The 18,841-nt window shown below is 35.4% G+C and overlaps 2 protein-coding genes across 2 annotated transcripts in view; one reads left to right on the top strand and one right to left on the bottom strand.

The window, feature by feature from the left end:
* The window catches only part of GABRR3 (gamma-aminobutyric acid type A receptor subunit rho3), a 190,856-nt gene that overhangs the window by 133,198 nt on the left and 38,817 nt on the right, over positions 1–18,841 (bottom strand). The gene's annotated exons all lie outside the window — the stretch shown is intronic.
* On the top strand, positions 12,662–15,226 carry LOC309660043 (olfactory receptor 5H2-like). Its single transcript, XM_082460571.1, is given in 4 exon segments — positions 12,662–12,872; positions 12,875–13,165; positions 13,168–13,197; positions 13,200–15,226. Coding segments are annotated over 4 exon segments (921 nt in total). The 5' UTR covers positions 12,662–12,778; the 3' UTR covers positions 13,706–15,226.

The raw sequence follows: 18,841 nt of genomic DNA, 5'->3' as shown, positions 1-18,841 counted from the left end.
ATGATAAAGGATTCAATTTATCAAAAAGACAAAATAATACTAAGTCTGTAAGCACAGAACAATGGAGCTTTAAAATACTTGAAGCAAAAACTGATAGAATGGGAAGGAGAAAGAGACAAAGAAGAAAGAGACAATTACAGATTAAGACTTCAATACTCCTCTTTCAATAATTGATAGAACAAGTAGAGAAAAAATCAGTGAAAGTAGAGAAGACCTAAAGAACATTATCAACCAACTTGACAGTTATAGAATACTATATCAAACAACAGTAGAATACACATTATTTTTTTATGTGCTCACTGAACATTCACCAAAATAAACTCTATTCTGTGTAATATTTAAAATAATTGAATTAGGGGAGGGCCACGATCATGGAGTAGAAAGACCCTGAGCTCACCTCTTCTTACGGGCACACCAAATTTACAACTATTTACAGAACAACCATCAACAAAAAAGACTGGAACCTACCTGAAAGATCTTCTACAGCTAAAGATATAAAGACGGAATGACAACAAGATGGGTAGGAGGGACCGAGTCGTGATATAGTCAATTCTCATACCTTTGGACCCACAAATGGGAGAATAATTACAATTGCAGAGGTTTTCCCAAAGGAGTAAGGGATCTGAGCCCTACATCAGGCTCCCTAGACCAGGGGTTCGTTCTAGAAAGATGAGATCCCAGAATGTTTGGCTTTGAAGGTCAGTGGGGTTTATTTTAAGAGTTCCAGAGGGCTGTGGGAAATAGAGACTCAACTTTTAAAGGACACCACAAAATTTCACATGCACTGGGACCCAGGGCAGAAGCAGTAATTTGAAAGGAGTCTGGGTCAGACCCACCTACTGATCTGGAGAATATCCTGGAGAGGCAGAAGGCAACTTCAGCTCACCCTGGGGACATAGACACTGGCAGAAGCCATTTTGGAGAGCTTGTTCTACCATGTGGACACTGGTGCTGGCATTCACTATTTAGGAATCCTCCTTCTAGCTTATGAGCCTCAGGACCCAGCCCCACCCATGCCCTCCAGCCCATAGGCACTAGTACTGGGACATCTCAGGCCAAGCAATTAAATGGGCAGGGACACAGCCCCACCCATCAGCAGACAGGCTGCCTTAAGACCCTCTGAGCCCACAGCCTGAATAGACAGTTTTCCAAAGAAGACATACAGATGGCTAACAGGCACATGAAAAGATGTTCAACATCATTAATCATCAGAGAAGTGCAAATCAAAACCACAATAAAATATCACCTCATACTTGCCAGTATGGCTGTCATCAAATAGAACACATATAACAAATGTTGGCAAGGATGTGGAGAAAAGAGAACCCTCATACACTGTTGGTGGGAATGTAAACTGGTGCAACCACTGTGGAACACAGTACGGAGGTTCCTCAAAAAACTTAAGATAGAACTACCGTGCAATCCAGGAATTTCACTTCTGGGTATATATCTGAAGAAAGTGAAAACATTAATTTGAAAAGGTGTATGCACCCCAAGGTTTATAGCAACATTATTTACAATTGCCAAGATATGGAAGCAACCCAAGTGTCCATCAACAAAGAAGATACAGTTTATATATACAATGGAATACTACTCAGCCATAAGAAAGAATAAAACTTTGCCATTTGTACAAATATGCATGGATTTGGAGGGCATTATGCTAAGTGAAATAAGTCAGGCAGAGAAAGACAAATACTGTATTATATCACTTATATTTGGAATCCAAAAAAAAAAAAAACCAAACTAGTGAATTTAACAAAACAGAAACAGGCTCCCAGATATAGAGAACAAACTGGTGGTTACTGATGGGGAGAGGGAAGGGGGGAGGGACAATATAGGGGTAGAGGATTAAGAGGTACAAACTACTATGAATAAAATAAATAAGGTACAATGATATACTGTACAGCACAGGGAATATTAGCCAATATTCTGTAATAACTATAAATGGAGTATAAACTTTAAAAATTGTGAATCACTAGGTTATACACCTGAAACATAAAACTGTATATCAACTATACCTCAATTTTTAAAAAAGGAAAAAAAAAAGAAAACAAAAAAAATTTTAAGGTATTTTGTATAGATACCAAGTCTTTGAATATAATAGCAAAACATACTTTGATAATTTTTCCATTTAAACTTCAATAATGGGCTTTAAATATTAAAGATTAAAAAATTAGAATAAAATAATTGAATTAATACAAACTATAAACCCTTAACATAATTAAATTAGATATCAATAAGAGAACGATATCTCTAAAATCTCCATGTATTTGGCAATTAAAAACCATCTTTCTAAATATCCGTGGATCAAAGAAATAGTCACAAGGAAAATAAGAATATATTTTAAATTCAATGATAATGAAAATGCAAATATTTAAATTTGTGGAGTATAGTTAAGAGAATGTTTAAAGAGAAATCTATAGCATTAAATACGTACATTAGAAAAGAAGAAAGGACTGAATCAATGTTTTAAGCTTCCACATTAACATACTATAAAAGAAGAGCAAATTAAACCCAAAGCAAGCAGAAATAAATAATAAATATAAGAGCAGAAATCAATTAAATTGAAACAAAAGTAATAGAGAAAATCAATAAAATGAAAAGCTGGTTATTTGAAAAGATCAATAAAATTGATAAGCTTCTAGCCAAACTGGCCAAGAAAAAAAGAGAAAAAACTTAAATTACTAAATGACAGAAAATGCAAACATCAGAAGAGAAAGAGGAACATTATTACAGAGGCTATAATGTTTAAAGGACAGCAAAGAAATATCTTGAACAGTTTTATATCTGAAAATTTGTCAATCTAGATGAAGTGAGCAAATTCCCTAGAAAAAAATAAAATATCAAAGCTTATTTAAGAAAAACTAGAGAATCTGAATACTCATACGCTTTTTTAAAATTTGGATTTTTAGTTAAAAGTTTTCAAACCAAAAAAAGTCCAAGTCCATATATTTTATATAAAACAAATAAGCAGAAATAGCTAAATTATCTTCTAGGAGTTTTGGGGAAAAGTACCTAAACATTCTTTTTCACGTTCTAGAGAAAGATATAAGTGCAAGGAAAAGAAAGCAAAGTAAAATGTATTGCTACCTGAGCCTTGGTCAAAATAAGACAATATTGTGGCCTAGACTAGAGGTCCAAGGAATTTTTCACTGTTAAGCCTAATCTGAATCTTGATTTCTAGCTCTGGAAGAGATGGAGCCAAAGGTGTACAAGTTAAGCCTTGGTGCACAAATCTGGCCTGCACTGGCCAGACCAAAGCCTGGTGGCCAGTTTGGAAAAGAAAGAGTGAAGTGAAACTGGCCGTGTTTGGAAGGCAAAGTCCAGGGTGAGCTTATTTCTTCAGTCAGGAAGAAGAGATGATGGAGAAAAGGGAACCCTCCTACAGTGTTGGTGGGAACGTAAATTGGTACAGCCACTATGGAGAACAGTGTGGAGGTTCCTTAAAAAACTAAAAATAGAGCTACCACATGATCCAGCAATCCTGCTCCTGGGCATATATATGGAGAAAACCGTAATTTGAAAAGATACATGCAACCCAATGTTCATTGTAGCACTGTTTACAATAGCCAAGACATGGAAGCAACCAAAATGTCCATCGACAGAGGAATGCATAAAGAAGATGTGGTACATGGGCTTCCCTGGTGGTGCAGCGGTTGAGAATCTGCCTGCCAATGCAGGGGACACGGATTCGAGCCCTGGTCTGGGAAGATCCCACATGCCGCAGAGCAGCTGGGCCTGTGAGCCACAATTACTGAGCCTGCGCGTCTGGAGCCTGTGCTCCACAACAAGAGAGGCCGTGATAGTGAGAGGCCCGCACACCGCGATGAAGAGTGGCCCCCGCTTGCCACAACTAGAGAAAGCCCTCGCACAGAAGCGAAGACCCAACACAGCCATAAATAAATAAATAAATAAATAAAAATTAAAAAAAAAAAAAAGAAGATGTGGTACATATATACAATTGAATTTTACTCTGCCATGAAAAAGAATGAAATTCTGCCATTTGCAGCAACATGGATCGACCTGGAGATTATCATACTAAGTGAAGTATGTCAGACTGAGAAAGACAAATATCATACAATATCGCTTATATGTGGAATCTAAAAAAAAATATGATACAAATGAACTTATTTACAAAACAGAAACAGACTTGCAGACTTGAGAGAGAACTTATGGATACGGTGGGGAAGGGTGGGAGGAGGGATAGATTGGGAGTTTGAGATTGACATGTACACACTACTATTTTTAAAATAGATAACCAACAAGGACCTACCGTATAGTACAGGGAACTCTGCTCAATATTCTGTAATAATCTAAATGGGAAAAGTATTTGAAAAAGAAGAGATACATGTACATGTACATAACTATTTTTTGTACATACATAACGGAATCACTTTGCTGTACACCTGAAACTAACGCAACATTGTTAATCAACTATGCTCCAATATAAAATAAAAATTAAAAAAATAAAGTGAGATGTTACTAGGGATGTAATGTACAACATGATAAATATAATGAACACTGTTATATGTTATATATGAAAGTTGTTAAGAGAGTAAACCTAAGAGTTCCAATCATAAGGAAAAAATTTTTTCTGTTTAACTTTTATCTATATGAGATGATGGGATGTTCACTAAACTTATTGTAGTAATCATTTCATGATGTATTAAGTCAAATCGTTATGCTGTACACCTTAAACTTATACAGTGCTCTATGTCAATTATATCTCAATAAAACTGGAAGAAAAAGAAAAGTGAAATAAAAAAAAAAAAGAAGAGGTGACTGGCCTGTTTCAAGGGAGCATGCCTGGGGACTATTTAGCATTCTGTTAAAAGAAGAGACAAGCTATGGTAAATCAAAGCCACAGTCTGACTTTTGGATGCCCCTTAAGCCCACCCATGTGGTCCCACCAGAATCTTGTTACTTCACACAACACATTAATATCTCCTTACTTTGGGAGAAGGGAAAAGGGAAGTGCAAAAGGGATCAGAGTAGGAACTTGAACTCCTTTCTCACTCTTATCACTCCAAATATAGTAATCAGGAATAGCAGGTTGCAAAACTGTATGTATTTGCATAATTTCTTTATCTGAAAACATGCATGTTTGTATAATATATGACAGAAAAATTTAAAAGATTCATACTAAAATATTAGTAGTATATATTTCTAGATGATTATAAAATATTTTTTTCTTATTGTTTATCAATATTTTCAAATATTTCTGTAATGGACAGTTTTATTTGTGAAATAAAATAATTTTAGAGTGAATGGAAGATATTGACAAAGATTCTGTCATTGATCAAACTCTACTCAGGTTCCTTTGAGTTCTTTTTCAACCAGGCCTGATTTTTGGACTTCCGTATTCGTCCCTGAATTGTCCAGTTTTAGCAAAACTCCTGCTAAGTCTGACCAGTACCCCTACCCTTGATATCTGATCATCCTTGATACATAATTAGGTTCCTTATCCTCTGCCATCGCCCAGGTGATGTCTGATCACCCTAGCCTGCTTTCAGCAATACTATGAGGTGGGTTTAGCCAGAATCCCCTTACTTCTGTTGTTTCTTCTTGGTAATTTTCCATCCACTGCCCCCCTCCTTGCTCCTTGGCTATAAATACCCACTTGGTTATGTTATATTCAGAGTTGAGCTCAACATCTCTCCCCCATTGAAGTGGTCCCTACACCTAGTAAAATAGCCTACACATGAATAAGTCTTCCTTACCATCTTCAACAAGTGTCACTGAATGATTTTTTCCTTAATAGCATCCAGATTGGATGAAAAGAAATAAATGTATTTTAAACAGATAATATAATAATCTATGCAGAAAAATCAAATGGAATCCACAAAAAGCTACTACAACTAATAGATGAGTTTAGCAAGTTTCTAGAATACAAGATCAATATTCAAAAATCAACTGCACTACTGTATAGTGGTAATAAACATTCAGAAGTTGAAGTTTAAAATACTGTGTACAATTATAATAAGCATATGAAAACTTAGTTTTAAATGTGGCAAATAATGTGCAAGACCTATAAATGGAAAAAGAACAAAAGCTTTTCTGAGGGAAATTAAAGAATACCTAAATAAATGGAAAGATGGGTTAGAGGATTCAATATTGAAAAAATGTCAATTCTCCCCAAATGCATTTATACATTTAATAAAATTCCAATCAAAATACCAGCAGGATTTCTTGTAGATGTTGACAAGCTGATTCTAATACTCACATGGGAATGCAAAGAATATAGAATAGCCAAGACAACTTTGAAAAAGGAGCAAAGTTAGAGATCTAACACTACCTGATTCTAAGATTTAACATAGAACTTTATTATCAAGATAGTGTGGAATTGTTGTAAAGATAGACAAGCAGATTAATAGACTAGAATACAGTCCAGAAATAAACTCATAAATATATGGATAGCTGATTTTGAACAAAGCTGAGAAGGTAATTCAGCGGAGAAAGGATAGTCTTTTCAACAAATGATGCTGGAACATCTGGATACCTATATGAAGAAAAATGAACTATAATCCAAATCATATACAAAAATTAACTCAAGATGGATCATAAACCTAAATGAACAACCAAGAAATATGACATCAAAAGCACAACCTATAAAAGAAAAAATATTGATAAATTAACTTCATTAAATAAAGAATTAAATTAAATATATTGCTGTTAAAAATTGTTAAAATGAAATGACAAACCATAGAATTTCAGGAAATATGTTTAAATCATATATCTGATAAAACACTCATATGTAGGATATGTGAAGAACTCTCAAAGCTCAAAAATTAGAAAACAAATGTTAACTACTGAAACAGCTAAAAATGGGCAAAAAAATTTTAAGAGACACTTCACTAAAGATGGCCTACAGATGTCAACTAAGGGCAGAAAAATACTTAATCATCATTAGCCATCAGAGAAATGCAAATTAAAACCTCAATGAGATACCACAACCCACCTATTAAAATAACTGAAATTGAAAGGACAATCCATTCCAGAAGCAGCAATACAGACCTTTGTACTCATAGATAGGCAACACGAATTAGAAGATAATTACACAAAATTGAAGGGGGCAGTAAGTTTATGTCAAATTTCCGTTATGTTAAAAGTTCCCTTGGCACATTCTAGTTATCTCTGCACATCCTACTGCTTACTCAGCCCTTCTGCAGAGTTTTCGCAGTGAATCCTCTTTAATCTATGTTATTTTTTCTCCACTTTTTTGCCTTTCATTAGCAAAATTCTAAGGAAGCAGGAAAAGGATTAATGCATCTATCAAACAATATGCCCTTTTCCCCCGGTATGTTGCCAGACACGTTTCAATTGGAAGTTATTTTTTAAAAACTTTTTAGATATAAAATCAAAATGTCACAAGTAAGTAAATTAAGGTTTATTTTATGAATGTTCATGGATAATTTTCTCTGTTAATGCACAAAAAGCAAATCTGAACACATTACCACCATGTTCAAAATCATGTTAATAATTTTCCTTTAATTTGGGGTAAAGAACAAAGTCCCTGACCTAGCCTCCAAAGCCCTGTGTTATCTAAATATGCTGGCCTCTCCAACCCCATCAGGCTCCTCCCTGCTTCTCTTTTTGCAAGCCACATTTACCATGCTGTGCTTCTCCAATTACCTAGGTTCTCTGATAATCTGATAGTCCCTCCAATGATGAAGGTCCTGTGGATGGGACCTGTCCACAGGCAACAATCACTTTGTAATAGTTGAAGACCCCTGGGCCCCACACAGACCTACTGAAACAAAATCTGCATTTTAACAAGATTTCCAGGAGATTCACAGGCAATAAAGTTTGAGGAGCACTGATCTAGATCACCTCTCACTGTGATCTTTTGTTTTGTTTTTCCTTTGCTCCTCCCCAGATCTTTGCTTAGTAAGATTTCTCATCAGATTTCAGCTTAAAGTTGGGAGTTAGGTGTGAGTCTGGAATGTGAGCTACAGTTTGCAAGAGGAGGACATCTTTACTTGGGGTTCGCTCCTGAAGGGAATCTAGAACTTTGACCTCATTAAAATCATGTATGATTAGCTCAGACAATAGGATACTAAGCAGAGCATCAAAATTTATAGATAAATTGAAGTTGTCATAAACATATCAGATGTGTCATCTATGGTGAAAAGTAATGGCATAAAGTGTGGTTTCTACTGTTAAAACTGGAACTATCTACAATGATTGATATTTATAATTTCAGAGCCTATGATGCCCCCTGGGACAACCTGCCTTTCTCATACATGTCCAAGTCCACAGTGCCCAGTAAATGCTTAGCTTTGCCCTAAAGGGAATTTTAGTTCTTCATTCCTCCTTCTTCTGGCAAAAGCACACAGTTGTAGAATTGGTTGACTCTTCTGTTCAAAGCAAATTAATATAAACTATAATTTCCTGAGCTTGGGAAGTCTCCAAAATGAATCAGTGTGCAAAGAATTGCTACCTATGTTATTGTCATTTCCGTGCTGCTGTAGAGAAAGCCTCATGTATTGACAGGATATCCACAATTTCTCATAAGATATGGGTAAGAGAGAAATGATTTGTATAATATTCATTATTCTTTATATAAAAATTAAAATACTGTTTAATTTACAATAATTTTAGATTGGGTTCATAAGATGTCAAAATAACCACGTAGAGATGAAAAAAAGTGAATTAATTGTGTATTTTATTTTTGTGATTAAAATTTAGACATATAAAATAGCTGTAAGACAGAATTGTTCCCTTTAATTTAATGATGTTTTATTATTTTGTTAACCTAACTAGAAAGATTTATAAGATAAATTCTGGTGAACCAGAAAGTTAAATAATTTAAAATTGGGTTTAATATTTCAGGTCATATGATTCTTATATAAGAAATCATTTAGAGCTTTCTGACAAAAAGACCCACTCTGATTAGTTAACTGATTAAAACTTTTAAGGTAAATCACTTAAATATTAATTCCTCTATTCCTTCACATACTTATGAGAATAATCTTATTGAATATTGTGTACATATAGCATAGAAATATATACATGTATTAGAATATAAATGAAAAAAGTATATAAATCATATATATATGTTAGGAAATATATAGACAATGTTTCTCCACTATGTTTTCCAGCATTTATGAATTAATAAGTACCCTCACACAAATTAAATTTGAGAACTTTCAGTTACTTAGTGATTGGGATTGAAGAGAAGGAAGGAAATTTCATATAAAAATCTACTTAACAACTGAAATTATTGATGTTCATTATTTATATCGCCTATATTCAAGATCCAGTTTGGGCTCAGTTTTTGATTCCCCCCCCAAAACTAAAAAGCCCACAATTGGTGGAGAGTAAAGTGCTCTCGAGTTAAATGAGCAGGATTTCTAGATAAGGTGAGTTCTAATTACTCTAATAACAAAGAGAAAGTAATTTTAAATATGGAAAGAACTTTCTGTCAGTGCCAATATATTTATTAACAACACACAATTTGTAAGATACAATTTAAAATAGAAGTCTCTTTTTCATACACAAATTTTAGAGGAAAATAAACTTTGCATAAAAAAAAAGATTCAGGACAGACAGTCTTAGGGAACACCAGAGTTAAAACAAACACTCACCCCCCAAGTCTCTGAGCCTTTCCCTTTATAGGTTTCCCCTGCTATCTGAAAGTAGAACATTCCTATGAAACCTTTTAAAAGCTGAAATGGCATAAAGAGAAGAAGCTATTACCTTAAGACACATCTTCCTAACAGACGGACAAAATAAATCAAGATAAAGCACAGATACAGACACAGTTCAAAGATATGATGGCTTGATGCTGATAATGATAAATGTTCCCAGGGAAGGAGCTTGGTGGGGCCATTCTGGCTGCTGGGGGTGTGTGTTGTCTCTATAACTGCTTGCTGCAAAAGAAATGCTGAACACTGTTTTTGCCTTCTATTGGTAATAGCAAAAATCCTTTTCGGATCTCTTTCCGTTAGTGAAAACAGTTATTAACATAGTTCTTTCATAAAAGAGAAGTGGTGGTAAAGCAAACTTTTGAAAAGCGGGGCATACCTATATTTCCTCTTCAGCTTTTCTTGGATACTTCCTCTCTCAGATACTTCCTTCTTAGCTGTACTTTGGCTTGTCTTTCCTATACTTATCCATCTATGTCTCTGATATTTTCCGTCTGTTACTTCCCCACTGTTTTCTTTTCACCAACACATATTATCGTCCCACTTTTCCTGTTCCCTTTCTCCTCTCAACTCCTTACTCTCCTCTCTTTTGAAAACTTTCATTAAAATGTTCTAGAGGAAAAAAAACCCGTATGTGTCTAGGAGAAGTAGAAAAATGCCAATGGTTCTCCACCTTTCGTGGAGTACTCCAAATCCTTCCACCCACTTGTTTCCCTTTCACTTCTCATTATTCTCTGGCCTCAACTCAATCACAAAATGCAAACTGCTCTCACTAAAGCCACTAAAATTCCCTTAATTTCCACACTCAGTGAAATCTGATCACCCTTTGTCCTACAAGACCATTTATTTTGGCATTTGACATGTCATTCTCTTCGTTCATTTTGAATATCTTTTCTCTAAGTTCACAACACTCAGCTTTCCAGTCTCCCTCCTGCTTCTCTGCTCAGTATCCTTTTCTGGTCTCTCCCTAGTCTTTCTCTGTTGTGAACCAGGCCTCCTGGTTGCCACAGGAAATGAGTTAACTGTATGGAAATGGCTCTAACATAGAAATGCAAGAGACAACGGAGAAATCAGGTGAAAAAATGATCAGGAAGAGAAGGAAACAAAGGAGCTAATCAACAGCCCAAATCATGTCCCAACACCAGCTCAATGAGACTTGCTGCCACTGCTGTTGAAGTTGGAATGCCACCTCACACTCACAGTGCCATGGTTGTGGATGCAGGATGCATTTGCTGGAGTCTTGATATTGCTGTCTTTGCAACTAATATTCTCTTTTGTCCCGGTACCTTTTTTTTCTCTCTCTCTTCATATTCTAAATGTAGGTTTTGTGGATTTCATTTGCCAAATCTAGGTCAAGTTCCCTCACTCTATGTGCAAGGGGAATGGGAAAGTCAGTGTCTAGTTCTTTGGCTTCCTTTTTTTTTTAATTAATTTTTTATTGGAGTATAGTTGGTTTACAATGTTGTGTTAGTTTCTGCTGCACAGAAAATTGAATCAGTTATACATATACATATATCCATTCTTTTTAGATTCTATTCCCATATAGGTCATTATGGCTATCATCTTTTGGCTTCTTGAATGGGTGATAACCTCTACCAGCCACCACGACTATGTGGGAGAAAAGGGGATCAGATGTTGGCTATCTAATATATGCTGTGTATCCACTGTGTAACCTCTTTAATATAAGTTCCTCAAGTTTCTTTCTGTGCCCTTCTTCTTTTTATGCATACTCTTCAATGGATAGGTTATCAATAAATATGTCTTCAGCTACCCCCAAAACTCCTAAGACATCATTTCTATTAAGCTATTTGTAGACTCATATTACTAAGTACATCTCATCTTGATGTTCAGAGGATGCTCTCTCCACAAACTAGCCACTGCCGCTGAGATCTTGATCTCAACTTTTGATGTCCATCTAGCCAGTCACCAAGTGACTCTTCTCTCCTTCACTGACCACCCCTTTCACATCTAATGTCACAAGGTCCTAGTGACTCTGCATTTTGAATTCTTTTGCATCTATCTCTCTGTCCTCCTCATGACAACTGAAGTTATATCACCAACGGACTAGGCACTACACATGCATTTGTGGAGCATTTTTTAAAGTACAGATTCCTAGAACTCAATCTTGACCCACTGAATTAATTTCTATAGCAATGTCTCACAATGTATATTCTGCATAAAAAGCTCCACGATCAATTCTGATGTGTAATCTGGTTAGAAAACCACTGGACAATAAATAGCAATATCTCCTGAATAGTATCCCTGACTCTGGTTTTCCCTCCATGACACCTATTTTCTGCGCTGACAAAAAATTAATTTAAAATACTTTCTGAGGCCTCTCCCTGTCTTGAAAATTTTCAGTACATACATATTACCTGAGGCAAAGAGTTCATGATCCTTCACGTGGCATTCAATTCATTTTATAATCTAGATCCTTTAAACATCTATTCCCTTGACTAATAATCCATGTCCCAGACTCAGAATTTCCCTACCACACTCTATCAGGTCCCCACAAATTTAGCAAATGGTTAGAATGTCTCTTTTATATAAATCTATTAATTTCTGCACATTATTTGAACTGAAATTATCGTATTGATTGGCATTTCTTCAAATCCCCCAAACAGTTTATATAGTAATATTTTATGAAATTAAAAGGGCATTCTGGGCTTCCCTGGTGGCGCAGTGGTTAAGAATCCACCTGCCGATGCAGGGGACATAGGTTTGAGCCCTGGTCCCGGAAGACCCCACATGCTGTGGACCAACTAAGCCCGTGTGCCACAACTACTGAGTCTGCGCTCTAGAGCCCTCGAGCCACAACTACTGAGCCCGCGTGCCACAACTATTGAAGTCCGCACACTTAGAGCCCGTGCTCCGCAACAAGAGAAGCCACCACAATGAGAAGCCTGCGCACCGCAACGAAGAGTAGCTCCTGCTCACCGCAACTCAGAGAAAGCCCACGCTCAGCAATGAAGATCCAATACAGCCAAAAATAAATTTAAAAAATTTTTTTAAAAAGGGCATTCTGATAGGAGTATGATTTCGACTCCACTTTACAAGTTTTCAATTCATAAATCCATAGTGAATGTTATTTTTATATTTCTTGCATTTTATTTCAGGGGACATCCAGTGAAGATATGGAAAAGGAAAATGCAACATTGCTGACAGAGTTTGTTCTCTCCGGATTTTCATATCAACAGCAGTGGCAAATCCCCTGGTTCCTGGTATTCCTGGTATATACCTCATCACCATTGTGGGGAACCTTGGTCTTATTGCTCTCATCTGGAATGACTCTCAACTTCACACCCACATGTACTTATTCTTTGGGAGTTTGGTTTTTGTGTATACTTCAGTATCATCCATAGTGACCCCCAAGATGCTGGTCAACTTCTTCACCAAGAGTAAGATGATAATTCTCTCTGAATGCATGGTACAATTTTTTCCCTTTACAGTCAGTGCAACCACAGAATGTTTTCTCTTGGCAAGTATGGCATATGATCGTTATGTGGCCATATGCAATCCTTTATTTATCCAGTGATTATGACCAATAGACTATGTATGCGACTGTTAGTCTCATCATTTTAGGTGGTGTCCTACATGCCTTTATTCATATAGGTTTTTTATTCAGATTAACCTTCTGTAATTACAACATGATATATAACTTTTACTGTGACATCATGCCATTGTTTAAAATTTCTTATACTGACCCTTCTATTAATATTCTGATGGGTTTTATTTTCTCTGGTTCAATTCAGGTGTTTACCATTCTGATGGTTCTTATTTCTTATACACTAGTTCTCTTTACAATTTTTAAAAAGAAGTCTGTCCAAGGCATAAGGAAGGCCTTCTCCACCTGTGGGGCCCACCTCATATCTGTTTCTTTATACTACGGACCTCTTCTCTTCATGTACATTCGTCCTGGATCCACACAAGCAGATGATCAAGATATGATGGAGTCTCTATTTTACACTGTCATAATCCCTTTGTTAAATCCAATTATCTACAGCCTGAGAAATACGAAAGTCATAGATTCACTGACAAAAATGATAAAGAGAAATGTTTAGACCTCATAGTAATATCTGTTCTCTTTCCATTAAAACAGTCATAAAATTGTGCAGATTAGATATTGCTATGTGTTGACTAGTGTTCAAAGTTTTTTGTATTTATAACTGTCCTATTATTTTGAGTTAAAATGTTAGTTTCTAATAAATTCCTTAAAATATGTGTATATATTTTTCAAAAACACAAAGGAATTTTAATCAAGTGTTCATATCATACTAAAATAACTAAAGCAGAAAATAAATGAAAACATTTTACATGCTTGTATATTCTTCAGTATGGCTTTATATGTGAATTTATTAAGCATTTATTTAGCACTAAAATAGTGTTGTACTTCTGAAAATTACTTGAGTGCGATGTCTTTGGTAGTAATATAGCTGTATTGCCTGGAGACATATATCACATTTAACTCCACAGTGGACGTGGGTTTGTGTTTGAGTGAACAGAGGCAAATCCCAGGAATTCTGCGTGCCATCAAAGGTCTTTTATTCCACTTTATTTTCAATATGTTGAATCTCACTTCTTGTGGGGACTCAACCCTCATGTCACACAGAGAAAGAAACGCAATGGTAAAGCAATGAGGAAAAACATGATAAGGGAGTTAAGAGAGCGAAGGTCAGGCCAAATCATAAGAGGATGCTCTTAATTCAGTGTGCTTCTATGAGGAACTAGAAGGAGTGAGTTACCGCCCACGTTCTATGATGTTTTCTAAGACCCTTTCTACCTGTTTATTTGTTGTTGGGTAATCTAAAAAGTTTCACTAAGAGTTCAGATTGAATAACTAAACTGGGATGGGTGTGGGAAGGAGAGAAGTGGCAGAATAGGAAGGAAATGGTCTCAATCTTCCTAAAATTAAAAAAAGAAAGAAGTTTGTAAGATAAAGAAATCAGTAGTATGTAAAAGTTATTCAAATGTGTTGTTGACAACAAGGGGCTTTAGATGCATATTATCAAAGCTCAAATAATGTTAAGATGATATGATGCCACAGTTCCCAGTGGGTAGCTGAGAAATACTTGAAAATGAGCAAGAATTTGGCTGTTTCACGCTCTAAAAGTCCTTGAAAGGTAGCTCTCCTCACATGCCATACAATTTAAGTATAATAGCGATCGATTTTCAGAGCCATTTTGCCTTTCCTCTCCCGACACTTAAGTTCCATACACATTCCATATCACTCAGGTCCTAACCCTCAAAACTACCGACCTCTGTTATTTACCCCTTCCATCCTGCTGATATTCTTTTCCTTTCCAAACATACCTGCAGGATTAACCTTTATAAACAGGACTCTGATTACATGATATCTTTCTTCTATAACTTTTAATAGATTGTCATTGTTACCAGATTTTTCACATATATGGGAAATGTATCTAGAGCTGTATACGTACGTATGCATTATGATTATTTCTTCATTTATGTGTTAAGATTATATGGTATATAAATACAAGTACATATATATGCATATATATCTATATATACAGACTTCTTCCTTCCTTCCTTCTTTCCTCCCTCCCTCCTTTCTTTCTTTCTTTCTCTCTCTCCTTCCCTCCCTCCCTTCCTCCTTCCTTCCTCCCTCCTTCCTCCTTCCTTCCTTCCTTCTTTCCTTTCTTCCTTCCTTCCTTTCTTTTTTTTCCTTCCTTCCTTCTTTTTTTTCTTTCTTTTCTTTCTTTCCTTCCTTCCATCCTTCCTTCTTTCTTTCTTTCTTTCTTTCTTTCTTTCTTTCTTTCTTTCTTTCTTTCTTTCTTTCTTTCTTTCTTCTTTCTTTTCTTTTCTTTCCTTTCTTTCTTTCTTTCTTTCTTTCTTTCTTTCTTTCTTTCTTTCTTTCTTTCTTTCTTTCTTTCTTTCTTTCTTTCTTTCTTTCCTTCCTTCCTTCCCTCCTTCCTTCCTTCCTTTCTCCCTTTCTTTCTTTCTTTCTTTCTTTCTCTCTCTTTTCTTCATATTTCACCCTGCATTTGTTCATCCCACTTGCTTTAACTCTGAAGGCTCTTCCCCCACAATTCTCCTGTGGACTCTACATTATACCCAAACTGACTTACTGAAAGCTTTCTGGACAAACCTCTCTCTCTCAGGTTCATGCTTTTGCTCACACAGGTCTCTCCACAGAGAATCCTCCCCACCCAACTTCTCTATCTTCATTTAAAATTGAAAAGGTATCATTTCCTCAAGGTCTTTCGCAAATTTTACAACTTCTGATATGCTTTTCCAGTGTACCTCAAAGGTAATAGGAATGCTCACTCATCTCAAATGTTTAGCAGTTTATTTATTCTTCTTGGTCACACTTGGCCTCATATAATAATATTTTTGGCCTACAAACTCTTTTAAATTACAATTTAGAAATACTTCTGTCTTTTGTAGTAGATAGCACAGTGGCTTACTCACATGAGCTCCTAAATAAGTATTCACAAAATATTTATAAACTTGAAATGATCTGACAGCACACATACATGGAATACAGTAAGAGTGCATCACTCTTTTTCAACCCGGTAATGAGCCCAGGGAAATTACTGGGCCTGGCATGGCTACTGCATGCCAGCTCACCTTCTTAAATTTCTTTCATGACAATTGAAAATATTATCAGTAGGATTGGTTCCTGGGATAGAGTATGACAAAATATCAGGGAGAAGCCCTTAATTAGAGGTTTGGTTTAAAGATACAAGACATATAATTATTTAAAACAAAAATCATTACTCTATATTCCTGGAGGTGCAAGTCACAAGATTAGACCAGGTCATCTGCCTTCTTTTTACTCCTCTGAGACATCCCCCTATGTCCCAAAAAGGGAATGCATTCATCACATTCCAGTTGCTTTTACTGTTTCTCCCTAAAGAGTCTTTTTTTTTTAAGGAAACTCCATACTGTTCTCCATAGTGGCTGTATCAATTTACATTCCCACCAACATTGCAGGAAGGTTCCTTTTTTTCCACACCCTCTCCAGCATTTATTATTTGTAGACATTTTGATGATGGCCATTCTGACTGGTGTGAGGTGATACCTCTTTGTAGTTTTGATTTGCATTTCTCTAATAATTGGCTATGCTGAGCATCTTTTCATGTGCCTTTTGGCCATCTGTATATCTTCTTTGGAGAAATGTCTATTTAGGTCTGCTGCCCATATTTTGATTGTGTTGTTTGTTTGTTTGATATTTTGCTATATGAGCTGTTTGTATATTTTGGAGATTAATCCCTTGTCACTCTCATTGTTTGCAAATATTTTCTCCCATACTGTAGGTTGTCTTTTTGGTTTGTTTATAGTTTCCTTTGTTGTGCAAAAGCTTTTAAGTTTAATTAGGTCCCATTTGTTTATTTTTTATTTCAGTTTCTCTAGGAGGTGGATCCAAAAAAATATTGCTGTGATTTATGTCAAATAGTGTTCTGCCTATGTTTTCCTTTAAGAGTTTTATAGTAACTGGTTTTACGTTTAGGTCTTTAATCTATTTTGAATCTATTTTTGTGTATGGTGTTAGAGAATGTTCTAATTTAATTGTTTTACATGTAGCTGACCAGTTTTCCCTGCACCACTTATTGAAGAGACTGTCTTTTCTCCATTGTATATTATTGCCTCCTTTGTCATAGATTAATTGACCATAGGTGTGTGGATTTATTTCTGGTCTTTTTATCCTGTTCCATAAAAATAGAGCTACCATACAATCCTGCAATCCCATTCCTGGGCATATATCTGGAGAAAACCATGATACGTGATATATATACAAAATGATACATGCACCCCAATGTTCATTGCAGCAATAGCCAAGACATGGAAGCAACTTAAATGTCCATCAATGGATGAATGGATAAAGAAGATGTGGTATAATATATGCAGTGGAATATTACTCAGCCATACAAAAGAATGAAATAATGCCATTTGCAGAACATGAATGAACCTAGAGATTACCATACTAAGTGAAGTAAGCCAGACAGAGAAAAACAAATATCATATGATATCGCTTATATGTGGAATCTTTTAAAAAATGATACAAATGAACTTATATACAAAACAGAAATAGGCCCAAAGACATAGAGAATAAACTTATGGTTACCAAAGGGGAAGGTGGTGGAGGGATAAATTAGGAGTTTGGGATCAACATATACACACTACTATGTATAACATAGATAACCAACAGGGACCTACTGTATAGCACACAGAACTTTACTCAATATTTTGTAATAACATATAGGGGAAAAGAATCTGAAAAAGAATAGATACATATATATGTATAACTGAATCACTTTGCTGTACATCTGAAACTAACACGACATTGTAAATCACCTATGCTTCAATTAAAAAAAATTAAAAATAATAAAAAAGAATCATTGTTATTGCATATGTACATAGTTCAGTGATTTTTATTAATGTATAAGGTTTCCATTGTTTAGATGGATTCCTTCAATTATTTAGATTTTTGCTTCTTCATACATTGTAATGACCCAAAGACTAACTGAAAGTATAGGCAGTGGTATGTATTTCTTCTGCCATCATTAGCACTGTTTCCTAATGAATTTTCTTTGAATGAGAAGTCTGGTGTCAAGCTATGAGTATATGAGTGGGTGTATAACCCGTCACATCTTAATTTAGGTTGCTGAGTACAGAACAGACAGTTGGAGGCCTCTCAGAAATGCAGACTTTCTTGAAGCCTTCTCTTGTAGACATCTAGTCTACAGATTCCTCTGCTCTGTATTGATCTTCAGTACAATCTCAACTACTTTATGCCTTCCAGAAATTATCAAAATCCCTACTCAAATGATGTGATCCCATTCACTTCTGTTATAGATTTATTCATTTGTACATTTTTTTGTCATTTCAATGGTATGTTGGTAAAGAGGTAAAAGATACACTTGCGAAAAATCCACATTTTTGAACAAGACATTCTGCTGATTCCTTTATAAAGAAAGTATGAAATGAAATCTGTATTGTTTAACGGTTATTTAGATTTAAAGGATGATATAATTTTGCTAAGTTCATCCAGTTGTCTGGACACTGCTGATGCTAGATTAGATCATTTGTTGGAAATATAAATAATATAATTGAGATATTCTTTATTATGAAGTTGTATTCATTTTCTTAACCTGGAGATTGAAAAGAATACATAATAAATTAAATTATCTCTCTTTATGTATATGTGCATATGTTTTTTTCTCTTTGCCTTCCAA

Source organism: Balaenoptera physalus, assembly GCF_965194825.1.
Source record: "Balaenoptera physalus genome assembly, chromosome: 4".
In the NCBI taxonomy this organism is placed as follows: domain Eukaryota; kingdom Metazoa; phylum Chordata; class Mammalia; order Artiodactyla; family Balaenopteridae; genus Balaenoptera; species Balaenoptera physalus.
Note: the sequence above shows the minus strand (reverse complement) of the source record. Positions and strands in the feature narration are given on the sequence as shown.